Source organism: Balaenoptera musculus, chromosome 21, assembly GCF_009873245.2.
Source record: "Balaenoptera musculus isolate JJ_BM4_2016_0621 chromosome 21, mBalMus1.pri.v3, whole genome shotgun sequence".
In the NCBI taxonomy this organism is placed as follows: Eukaryota; Metazoa; Chordata; class Mammalia; order Artiodactyla; family Balaenopteridae; genus Balaenoptera; species Balaenoptera musculus.
In genome coordinates, this window is record NC_045805.1 from 30,898,540 (window position 1) to 30,911,156 (window position 12,617).

At 42.0% G+C, this 12,617-nt stretch overlaps 1 protein-coding gene across 1 annotated transcript in view; it reads left to right on the forward strand.

Annotated features, from left to right (window-relative positions):
- The window catches only part of ZMAT4 (zinc finger matrin-type 4), a 349,149-nt gene extending 337,821 nt beyond the window's left edge, over positions 1-11,328 (forward strand). Inside the window, exon 9 of the mRNA XM_036838966.1 lies at positions 9,726-11,328. Within this exon, the coding sequence (XP_036694861.1) occupies positions 9,726-9,741 (16 nt within the window). The 3' untranslated portion in view covers positions 9,742-11,328. The remainder of the gene's footprint in view (positions 1-9,725) is intronic.
- Positions 11,329-12,617: the final 1,289 nt, after the last annotated feature.

Sequence of the window (12,617 nt, forward strand, 5' to 3'; positions counted from 1 at the left end):
CTCCACCATTGGCTTCATTGCCCTTTGCAGTCCCTGACTACTTAGGCCAAGGTTTTCAGCATCCCCAGGCTGACGAACATCTTGTTTCCAATAGCTCAAGTCTGTTAGATTCAAGTCCTTGGACACCCGGAAGTCCAAAGTGATAGAGATTCATCATATAAGCAAAACACGGATGATGCTGTAGTTGGCTAATATGTTATTCCCACAACACTATCTCAGTTAAAATGTATAAAATAGCCTTTAAGGAGCAGTAACGACACATTATTGCACAAAGCTATAATTCTAATGATTTACGTTTGAATAGCTTTTCCCACCCATTTTACCGTTTACAAAGGGTTTTCATTAACCTGCTTATTCCTCACAAACATCCTTTGCAGAAGATATCTTTTCCCCAATTTTGAGCTTTGGAAACTGGGGCTCAGAGAGGTCAAGTCATTTTCTATCAGTTACATGATTTAGAGGATGTCACGTGACATTGGAATTTCAGACTCCACACCTGCGTGCGCCACTCTGCATCGTAGATGTCCTCCGGGGACAATATGGAGGGTAGAGTCGTTTGGAGTCGGGGATCAAGGTGGATATTTTTATTAGGATGATCTCTAGATGTGGCTGAATTGTCTCCGCATCTTTGAGTTTCCCTACCACAGACACTGCAGACACCACTGCCCTCTCTTTGTAGTGTGTGTTTTGTTTTGTTTTGGTCCAGACCTGGGTGCCCTGGAGGATGCTGTACCAGACCACGGTCCTCCAGAGGCTCTCTGTGAGCACAGGCTGGCTTTCTTGGTCCTCTTCCTCGGCCTTTCGGCACATTTATAAGATAGAGTTTGGCTCTATTGGCAAAATGTCCTGACAGCTTTCCGTAGTGAATTTGGACATTTGCTGAAAGGTTTGGCTGTGTTTATAGCTGGTGCTGATTAGCAAATAAACTGAGTCTGAAGGGAAAATAAATTAAAAAGGAAAGGAAAAAGTTGGTATAGAATCTTCTCTATCTGTGGATTTGTCATTTTGGAGTTTGTGATCATTTAGATGGGGCTGAACTTGGAGCTGGATGACCTAAAGGGTTGAGTCTGTCTGCACTACAGTGACCTTGGCTGGGCCACAGGATTCCAGCATGATGGAGGTTAAAGTGCCTAGAGAATATATCTGTCCATCTCTTGATTGAATAGTTGAGAAAACTGAGGCTTGGGGAGATGAAGCTATACTTGCAGTATAGCCATTAAGTGGTAAATCCAGGCCTAGATCTTAACTTAATGCTCTTTCTGAGGTCACTTGTTCCATCACACAATGTTTTGGTGTTTTGATAAGAATGTAAGAATTGTCAAATAACTTGTTATAAAATTTGCATTGTTATGTTCGTCCAGCAGGCTGGCTCAGGGTACCAGGGTCCTCTGTGACCCCTCCGTGGCCCATGTGTTGGTACAGACCCCCATGTTGCCTCCAGCAGCTTCCTGCCCTCTTACTCTCTATCTTGGCATCTTCCCCCTTGCAAGCTGGCTATATCCCATCCCACCAGATTTCCCGGTTACCATCTTAGCAATCAGTGTTGCTTTTCAGCTTTTATCACTTCTGTGCCCCGTCCTTCCCTTCCCTCTGACCTCACCACGAACCCCATCAACACATGCTTCTGCCAATGTGTTCCTTTGCTTCCACTACTCCATTTCATCGGCCTTCGACCCATCTCTGTCTGCCCAAGGGTCAGCTTTGGGGAGTGGTTTTCCCCTTCTAAAATTGCTGACCTGAGCATACCAGGAATTAGCGGGAATTGCTAGCCTCCAGGTTGTCAAAAGACGGGTGCCCCAGGATGTTTGCATGAGAGCTGAAGGAGAGGAAGACAGTATATCAGGAGTTTGGACATTTCCCCTTTCCTGATCCCAAACTTAGAGCCACTGAAGTGTTTGAGAGAAGAGTACAGATTATTTGAACATAGTGATGGTCTGTCTGTCCGTGAAATGCACCCATTGTTTTTCTTCATTTTATTTTACATTTGAGGGGAAATTGATGGATTTTAGATGGTTACAGAACTTTTTAAAAAAGAACTCTGATTTATGTTTCAAAACATCTCTGATTGCAGACACCTTGATGGTTCTGGACCATCAATGTCCAATAGAAGATCCTGTGGTGATAGAAATGTTCCGTATCTACTCTATACAATGCAGTAGCCACCAGGTACAGTGGCTTCGGAGAGCTTGAAATGTGGCCCGTGTGACTGAGGAAATAAATTTTTAATTTTATTTAATTTTAATTATTTTACATTTAAATACCACATAGAGATACTGGGTACCACAGTGTAGTCTAGACCACTTTAGACCTTTTTTTTTCTTTTCCTACCGAAGGGGACATTGTAAACCCATCAAATATTAGCATTCCTCCTACCCCCAGTATCTTTATGTTATACTCTGTGGTTTCACATGAACTTTCACGACTCTGGAAACACATAGAAGCAGAGATGCCCTTGGGTTCTAGAACGCGTGTCTCTCTTCCACACCCTGCCTCTGTTCCCACCAGTTACGTCAGCCACAGTAATCGACTTCGCCTAAAGCAAGGGCCCGTGCAGCAGAGTAAATAATACCAGTACTAATCATGATAATGAGAGACCACATGTATTCCTTGTTCCATGTGCACGAGATACATAATACTAACAGGTGTTAACTCATTTCATCTTTTTTTTTTTAAATTAATTTATTTATTTTTGGCTGTGTTGGGTCTTTGTTACTGCGCACGGGCTTCCTCTAGTTGCGGCGAGGGGGGGCTACTCTTCATTGCGGTGTACGGGCTTCTCATTGCGGTGGCTTCCCTTGTTGCGGAGCACGGGCTCTAGGCGTGCGGGCTTCAGTAGTTGTGGCTCGTGGGCTCAGTAGTTGTGGCTCGTGGGTTCTAGAGCTCAGGCTCAGTAGTTGTGGCACACGGGCTTAGTTGCTCTGCAGCATGTGGGATCTTCCTGGACCAGGGTTCGAACCCGTGTCCCCTGCATTGGCAGGCGGATTCTTAACCACTGCACCACCAGGGAAGCCCAACTCATTTAATCTGGAAACAGCCCTTTGAGCTGTTATGCTATTATTATATCATCCCCATCTTCTGGATCAGGAAACAGAGGTAAAGGCCACAGAGCCCATGAGTGCCGGCTCTGGGATTTGAAGTCCAGCATTCGATGGTGGAGCTCACTCTCTGACAACTACAGAGCTGCCTCTGCCTTATTCGCACTGCAGAGAAGCTTCCGGCCTGCCCCCTGCACCTGCTCGGTGCCTGTCCCACACGGAGGTGGGGTTGGGTGCTGTCCGCTAAACCAGAAGCAGAGCCAGAGAGGTTTGCTATTGCGGTACTGCAGTGCAGTTGTGGCACTAGTTACCTGGGGTCAGCAAAGCCTTCACGAGGCAAGGGCATAATCCTGCATCAGGCCACCTTCACTTCCAACACCAGCCGCAAGTGCGGGGGATCCCCAGACTATCTGTGCTTCTGGCCAAGGGCTTACAGATTCCAGGGTCCCTCCCCTCCCCAGGTTCAACAGTTCACTAGAAGGAACTGCAGAACTCAGGAGAGCACTAGACTTATGATTACAGTTTTATTATAAAGGATAGAAATCAGGAGCAGACAAGATGCACAGGGTGAGTTCTGGGAGGGTCCCAAATGCAGAGCTCCTATGCCCTCTCCTTGTGGAATTGGGGGTACCACCCACCCTCCGAGCACATTGATGTGGTCACCAACAAGGAAGCTTAACTGAGCTTCAGTGTCCAGAGTTGTTATTGGGGTTTTGTTTTTTTCAGTATGATGGATTGAATCATTGGCCGCATGACTGACCTCTATCTCCAGCCTCCCTCCCCTCCCCTGCGGTCGGTGTAGCACCATTTGGCTGAGAGCCTCAACCCTCTAATCGCATGGCTGGTCTTTCTGGCATGGCCAGCACCCATCCTGAAATTATCCTGGGACTCACCATGAGTCACCTTATTAGGATAAACTATCAGGGCCCACCCTGAATACCAAAGACCCTCCTATCACTTAGGGAATTCTAAGGGTTTAGGACCTCCACCCAAAACCTGGGACGAAACCCAGCTAAATTCCTTATTATATAGCACCTGCATCAGAAATGTTTCTTTCAAGTGGCTAAGATCAAGGATAAGGACCTTAGAATTTCTAAATTTTAGTGGTTACTAGACATATTCATACATGTTATCTCATTTAATCCTCCTGAAACCCCCATGTGGAAGGTATTCTTGGTGTCTTTGTATTATAGATGGATAAACTGAGACTAAATAAAGTTGAAAATGCGGTACACGAATATCCGGGTAGTAGCAATTGGTGCTGGAATTTAAAACCAAGTTTCCTAACTTTAGATCAGAAGTCCCTTGAAGCTATAAGAAGAGGGGTAGAAGAAGATAAGAATAGAGATAGAGATGCTTTGAATTCTTAATTGTGTTTCTTGTCTGAAAATGCAGGATGGAAGCGGACTTGGCCAGGATAGGACAGGAAATGAGGACTGTGTGAATCTGAGTTAGGTTCCTTCCCAAGGAGACGATGATTTCCTCTCTGGTTTTTCTTCATGGGTTTATTTGGAGAAGCTCATGCATCAATAAGTCCTGTGTCAGGCCTTATCCCAAACATTGAAAATACAGAAATGGACAGAGTCCCAGGCTTCTTTGCAGGGGGTCAGAAAGTAAATGCGAGATGGCCATAGGATGTGGTTAGAAGAACAATAGAGGAAAGCACTTAAGGTGGGCACCTAATCAGGGTGGGGTAGGGGGAAGAGAGAGTCAGGAAAGATTTCCTGCGGGAGATAAAGTAGGAGCTGGGGCTTAGAAACAAACAGGGATTAACAAGGCCTAGAGTTCTATAAGGAGATGGTACTGGAATCTCTTGCCTCAGTCTAGGAGGCTGATGGGTCCTGGTGATGCCCCCATATCTAGTGCTTTGAAGGTTTCTTGCTCTGTTTGCATCTGCCTCAGCTGTGGCTAGAACGCCAGCATTGGGGGAATGGGGGCTCGGGGTGCGGGGTGCAGACCTCGGGAATGCTGAGGGTAATGGGTGTGCCCGGGGCTCCACAGAGTTTCTCTTCTGTACAATGAGGACTTCGGACTTCCCGACATGTTCCCTGAGAAATGTTAGATGCCTCTAACATTTCATCATTTTGTGATTTTATGAAAAATGTTTTGCAAAGCAAAGGAATAGAGTAAACAGGATTATAAAGAGAATATTTGCCTTCTTAAGGGAACAAATTGTTCTCAAACACATCAGGAGCATTCATTTGCATATAAACAATGCAAATTCTATATGAGCCGAGGAGGCTTGTTTTCTTAGGTGTTTTGGTAAGTTAATTACAGATCGTTCTTGTCAATTGTGCTGCACTAGGTATATTAGGCAGTGGTAGAGCTGCATTCATTTTAAATATTGTATACTTTGGAATATTTGCAATTCTTTGAATGTTCAGAATATTTGAGTTTTCTCTGATCTAGCCTGAATTTTCTTAAATTATTTCTGTATGTAATGGATTATACATATACTGGATTTGCATTTCCAAGAAGGTTTGGAGAAGTCCATCTTGTGTAGCCCAGCTGAACCCCATCCACTTTTAGTTATCTGGGGTTGGCTCAGGACCACCCAACAAAGTTCATACAATCTGTTAGGATGCAAAGCCCTATCTGTACTTTTAACTTCCAATGTCTTGTGGTCTTTCTGCATCTTTCTCCCCCTATAACTATGGAGTGCCCCCCACATCAATCAGACTACATAGACTTCCACTAATAATTAACACTTTGCAAGTATTTTATTTGTTTAGACAGCTCTTGAAGATTTGGTCATCGTGGAGTTAGTGCCGTGCACAGAACAAAGCTGCCTTCTTGGTTCTACTCTCTCCGTGCTTCATCCCCTTCCTCCTTCCCCCTCATTCTCTCTCTTCTCCCCTTTTTTCCCCACCCCACTCATTCCCTGCCATTCACCCCTCTCAGAAGCAAAACACACTGCACCCCTTGTCTTCAGCGTAGCAGTTTACCAGTCACTTCCTGTCGCTTGGGCATTTTCTTGGGGTTTTGTTCTCTACTCCTCAGTGGTTGCTCAAAAGATTCCAGATACATTTCTTATTGTGTTACATCTTGCCAGGGTTATTTCGTGAAAGGGTATCTTAAGGAAATATGCTTCCACTAAGTGGGATGAGAGCAGCTGCCAGGGATGAGTTCCCGGGCAAGAAGAAGAGCCTGTGCAGACTGTAGAAGCACGTGGGAGTCTGGCCGGTTCAGAAACCTCAGGTAGTTCTCTGTGATCAGAGTTCAGGGTGATTATGAAGGTGACCGACCAAAAGATGGAGCTGGAGAAGCGGGCAGCAGTCACATCGCAGAGGAACCTTGTGATTATATTTTTCTCCAGTGGGTGATGGGAACTTAGTGAGTCAGTACCCCAGTGCGAGGAAGCAGCAGAGCTGGTTGCAAAGCTGCCAGATGGAAGACCGTGCAATGTCAAAGTCCTGGAATAGGGCATGGGTGGGTAGGGGATGCCGAGGAAATACATGTTGATGAGCGAATCAGGAAGCCAATGAGATTTGTGGTTGATTGGTTATGGGGTGAGGGAGAGAATGAAACAAGTCAGGGAAAACCCCGAATTTCTGCCCTTGATTCTTATTTGCCAAGTTAGGAAATGCAGGAAAAGAAAGAATAGAGATTGGGAGATGTTCAGTTATAGAAACATAATTTAATCTGGAAACATAATTTTAATAACATTGTAACTATCAATAAATTGGGCAAAGATGACAAGCCCTTGGACGTCCTTCAAGACACAGACAGCAGGCTGAAAAAGTTCAAAGTCACAACTGTCCAGCAACATGTTTGTGGAAGACTCTGGAACATAACTCCTCATCTGATGAATCCTGGCCATATCGTTTCATATAAGCCACGGCTCACGACTGCGTGGTTCATGTCACTGTAAACTTGCTGCCTGGCTGTCAGAAACTGGGCTTGATCAGGGCTGAGGATGTTCACTCTGCTTTTTAATTGGTTTATCAAACAGCCTAAATTCAGCCTGGGATTAATGATTCGTTACATTTTTCTCTAGTCACCACTTTAAACACACTTGGTCTGAGCACTTTCTTTCCTCCTGTCTCTCTCCTTGATAATATCTAAGAAGACTGTGTACATTTCTGGTCATTTTCAATGGTGAGAACAGTTTAATTTCAGTATTTAAGACTCCTTTTCAGGTATGAAGTCCTTATCAGATGACATAAGACTTCTATCTCGCAGCCCGTTCCAACATCCTTGCTCTCTGGACCTTCCTGGTCAGATCTGTGAAAGGCGTGATTAGTGGAAAGAAAAGCTTTTTTCACTAACTGGTCCTGCACATGTGATTTTCATCTGGTTGGGACCCTGGAATCCAAGACCTGCCTGCAAGCTCATCACACCCCTCCTAAGGCCGGAACTCCGACAGGGAAGAAGGCAGATGGGACCCCAAACCCCCCCCTGACGTGGAACCTTCTCTTCTTGAAGATCAGAGATATCCATCCCGCATTGTTCTAAGCTTTTCTCACTGCATTCTAAGACCCTGAGAAAAGTCCCAGTAATCTTTAGTTACAGGGTTTTGGGGCTTTTTTTTAGACAATGACACAAAGCCCACATTGTCATCATTTGTACCATGATATAAGTCGAAAATAAAGTGAGCTCTGTGAGTATGATTGGTATGAATACCATGCAATGGAAATTGTCTCTTCAAATCGAATCACGCTGAAGACTCAGAAAACAAAGACTGTCCCTCCCCACAAATGGAAGCTATGTAATGAATTCTTTTTTTCCCTATGCCTTTCTTCAATTTTCTATTTAAAGAAATTTCTGAAAATACATGAATTATGCAGCTTATCTCTCGGATGGAAAAGAATTTTCTCCTTGGATTGGATGACTGCATATTTATTAATAGCAGTAAAAATTTCCATGTTCTTTTGTATCAAATGGGATGCTGACTAAAATATGAAAGAGCCTTTCCAGCAATAATAACAGTAACCAGTAACGGCTGAATAATTATAAAAGCTGTATGGGATTGAAAGGCATTTTAATTTGTCATTACTTCTATGTGTTTAGGAAGGATCTGAATAATTATTCTGACCATAAAAAAGAAGAGTGTACTATTTTTCCTCATTATAGGATTATGTTCTTAATGTACCACTTTTACTATAAGTTAAAAAAAAAAAAGCAAAAAAAAAACCTCTCTTGTGGTTTCTTCTAACAATGTAATCATGATTGAAGTCTGCTCAGCTGGGAATATATTTGGTTTTCTTACTATTATGTAGAGATACTGCACTTCAAACTCATTTTCATTTGAAAAGTGTTCATCTTTGCAGATTCTAAAAATGAGATTATGCTTGTTTGCTTAGTGAGAACTTCCAACCTTTATGTCACATTAATTCATGAAGATGACAAGGACTATAGAATTTCCTTAGGTCATGACCGGATGGTAGCAGAAACTGAATATGAGATCCTAAAACAGGATTTTTCTTTTTATAACAACTATTAAAAAGCATCAGTGTTTACCAGGGTCATTCCAAGGCAAAATTTCAAAGCTATTTTTAACCCAAAAAATGCAGGTAGTCTCCATTTTCTTTTGGTCTGCATTATCCCAACAGCATTCAGTTCTTACTCAGGTCCTAAGAATATTTTATGACAGCACTGTTTTTTGGAAAATAAAATGTCAAGATATGCTGTGTGCTTCTAGGTGAGTGATAAGATTATTCCTTTGTGGCATGTGAATTTTCATTTACCAGATTTCCACTAAGATATTTAGATCTTAGTGTTGAGGGATAGGAAAATCTATGCAAGGATTTTGACATGCTCCAGCACTTTGCCGCCCTCCCCACTAAAATATAGCTTTAGGGTCAATGGCAATTGTTAGAAGATACTCTTTTGGCAGCCTCGTTGCAGCCAGAGGATACCTTCAATACTGTGAGAAAAATGCCCTTCACATCATGTCAGCAAGCTCTTTTGCCTTTGATTCTGATCTTTCCTAGAGTTCAACTCCCACGCTTGACAGCTGATGACCTTGGGCCATTAACTTAGCCAATTTCGGCCTCAGTGCTCTCACCTTTAAAATGGGGAAAAATGACATACATATTAAAGGTGGATGAGGGGATTAAATTATCATGTAAAATAAATGTGAAAGTTTTGACACATGGTAGGCATGTAATACATGGAGGTATCTTCTTACCATAAAGGAAAACACAACTAAAAACCCATTAAAAATTAGTTATCTATTTGATTTAAATCTATACTTTTGAGAGTAAAACCAGAAACAATTTCTTCCTATTTATCCAACTGAAAATTTGAATGAATTGAAGGGGGCTTATACTTCTTTGAAATCTAAATGCTATAATGTTGTTCTTCCCTCCCCAAAAGAGGGTTTGGCAAAGAGTGATACCTGAAACTTAAAGATGGGTGTTTGCAATATGCCATATATAAAATTCAATTTATTATTTTAATTTTAAAGAACTTTCAGAATGAATTTAGTGTCTGGGTTGCCAGTATAGAGATATCTGTTTTCTTCTACATACACTGAAGTGACATTGGTAATTGAATTATTATATATGCATGTTATTTAGAACTTAAAAGATTCATCGTTATCAATTCAGCTTTATTTTAATTTGATGGCTAAAGTGGTATGGGGGATGGGAAGAGCTTAAGAGAAAGAGAGGGAAAGGGGGGTGGGGGGATAGATGAGAATATGTAATTATGAAAGAAGGTAAGACTGTATTTCCTTCTGTTTTATAGCCTGAAGAATAAGTAGTGAAAACATCAATCGAGAGATAAGGAAAAATAAGTCAGGATTTCTGTGCCGTGGAGAATCGCTTACCAACCACAAGAAGAAGATTCTTTCTTGAACAATGAACATTTCTTATGAGGATTCACAGATTAACATATGACTAATTTAAGTTTTGGAGAGTGAATGAGCTTTCTTTCTTTCTTTTTTCTAATTTTGTGGTAAGTTATGATATTTGGATGGTTTTTTAAAATTCTTTCCTGATAATATATTTAGCACATGTTCTCAATTATAATCCTATAGCAAACAGCGGGAGCGTCATTCAAACTTAAAGACAGTGGAAAATCTCAATTTCCAATTTATTCTCAGATTTCTTCAACGTATAATTATTCTGTTAAATCCTTGCGGATCGAGATGTAAACCACTTCAATCATGAAATAAACTTTATTTTTTCATCTTGTTGACATGATTGGTGGCAACGTGCACAGAACCAGACAAATCACTATTAGAAAATATATAATGGACACAAACTCTCATTTAACCGTCAAAAATGTGAGCCATCTTTGCCATCTGAACAAGAATGAAGAGGGGAATCAAGGAGGAATCCTCATCTTTTTTTTCTGATCATTCAAACAACAGTTTCTCAAGGTTAAGCCAAGTCCTCTTTTGCAAGCTGCCAAAATAATAGCTTAGGAAAAGAATTAGTTTGCCTGCATGATGATCCTCTTAGGCAAAAATGTCTTAATAGCAGTTGACCTTGATGAAATGTTTTCCCAAAGGCATTCAAAAGAAGAATGATCAACCCCATATGAGAGGGAAATAAATGAAGGCTTTTTATGAAGTTGGCCTGAATTGTGGGCTTTCGTGTAGGGCACTGATGATTTGGAAAAAAGTGAGTGAATTCTGAACAAATGACCGCCTTGGGTACTGAGGTCACCTATTCCTCTGTCTCTCACTGAAGTCCTTTTGCTGAACTGAGATTCAACCACTTTTTTGGAGAGAATGCCACTGGCCAATATGGCAGACTGGAAAACCATTACTCTCTGATGGGGACTATCTCAGAGGGTTAAATTTCTAGGTTGAAATCTTCTCCATGGCGAGTGGATTTGGAGTCCTACAGGCTGGCTGCAAAGCTGGGCATTTAAATGCTTCTATGCTGGATGCTTCTTAGGGCCTGGCTGGGGTTGCCCTTTGTACATTGTGACTCCAGCCGATTGATCTCCTGGTGTCAGGATTTTCTGTATGTCTGTGATTTTTCCACAGAGAGCTGAGGTCGTTAAAACTCAGTGAGCAATAAATGAAATGACTTAGGCATGCACAGCGTTGTTATGGAGGTGTTTGCAATTTGGCACCGTTCTCTTGAGAAGGGTCCACTCAGGAGAGACCAGGCTTGTCAGTTTCCGTGTCTGCAGAGAGACGAGGCTGCGCCAGCCGCACCAGTCATGGGCCATCCCTTGGGAAGGAAGAAGGCTTTGAAAGGAAGCAATCTATTTTTCTGTTTTGGAAAGCACACAAAAGAGGTACAAACCTCCAATGAAGACTTTTCTTCAAGTGTGTAAAATAAGGCTTTCTTTGTCAATTCTGCTGTAAAATAAGCATTGTCCAAGTAAAAAAAAAAAAAGAAAGAAAAAAAGTCTGTTTCTGTTTGTGAGCGAGCTCATATCCTTAAGCGTTTTTTGTTGTTGTTGTTCTTGTTGTTAATAACAATATAGACACGCCTATGAACGTAGATCTCTTTTGCTTTTCAGAAGGGCTGTGCCACACTCTTTATAGATAAGCTCCCAGATATAATAATCAGATTATTTCAGAATTCCTCATCTAAATACCATTGCTCTTTGGCAATCTGTCCAGTGCAAGTGAATACCCTGCCAGAGGTCTGTGGTTTGTTTTCAAATTTCTTTTTTTTCTGCCCCTGCAGATAAAGGGAACTGTCATTCCAGTGTACCATGGAGGTGACGTTTTCTGTGATGAATGTTATTTATATTTGGGGAAGTCTTGAATGGAAGCATCTCTGCTGGGGAAGCTAGCTACTTGTTGTTGTTTCTGTTCCTTTTTTGGGGGGTATGGTTATACTTGTTTAATTAGGTCGTGTCTTACCTTCCAATTTCATTAGGAACAACGGGACTGAGATGTAAGGGAACTATTTTCAAATAGCCAAGTTAATTCTGGTGGAGAGGAAGAGTCCCCTGCAAATCTGCTGCTCTGGAAGGACCTTCTGATTACAGCAGAGATTCCGGGAAAGAGAAGAGTCCAGGAATTTCCTGTAAAATCTCAATTTAAGGGAACGGGGGGAGAACGCTATCTATTTGAAAGAGTGAGAATATCCAGATCATCAATATTTAAAGTATTTGCACTGTTCCAGAGTATTTGTAGCCATGTCAACTAGACTAACCAGCGAATGCCCATTTGAAGTTTGACTCCCATGAGAGGAAAATGGTTCGGAGTTAACACACAAGCCTAATGGTGTTCTTACGTTAGTGTGAAATGTTTGTATTTAAAAGGATCCTTGCTAAGTGGTTGAAATAGTCCATGTCTTCTCAGAGAGATAGACTCTCCTACAGTGCTGGGCATGTAGTGCACTTGCTTTGCAGAGTTTTTCTTCTTTAACTACAGAGGGAAACTTCAGGCTGGCTCCTGGGCCATTGGCCACAAATGCCACAGGAATGAGACCCAAGTTAATGAGCTTTCATTGCACATAGTCTCCGCAGCCCAACACACTCATAAATATGATCATAAAGCAATCTGCTAAGTAGAGAGGACTCCAGTGATCCCTTTGGCTGATAAAAGTAGTAACAAAACTCATCAGCAGTTGCTTGACTACAAAGACCAATAGAATTTGTTTTTCCTTTACCTTTTAGATGACATATAAACATACATGGGAACTGCAGGAGTCTTCATACCTT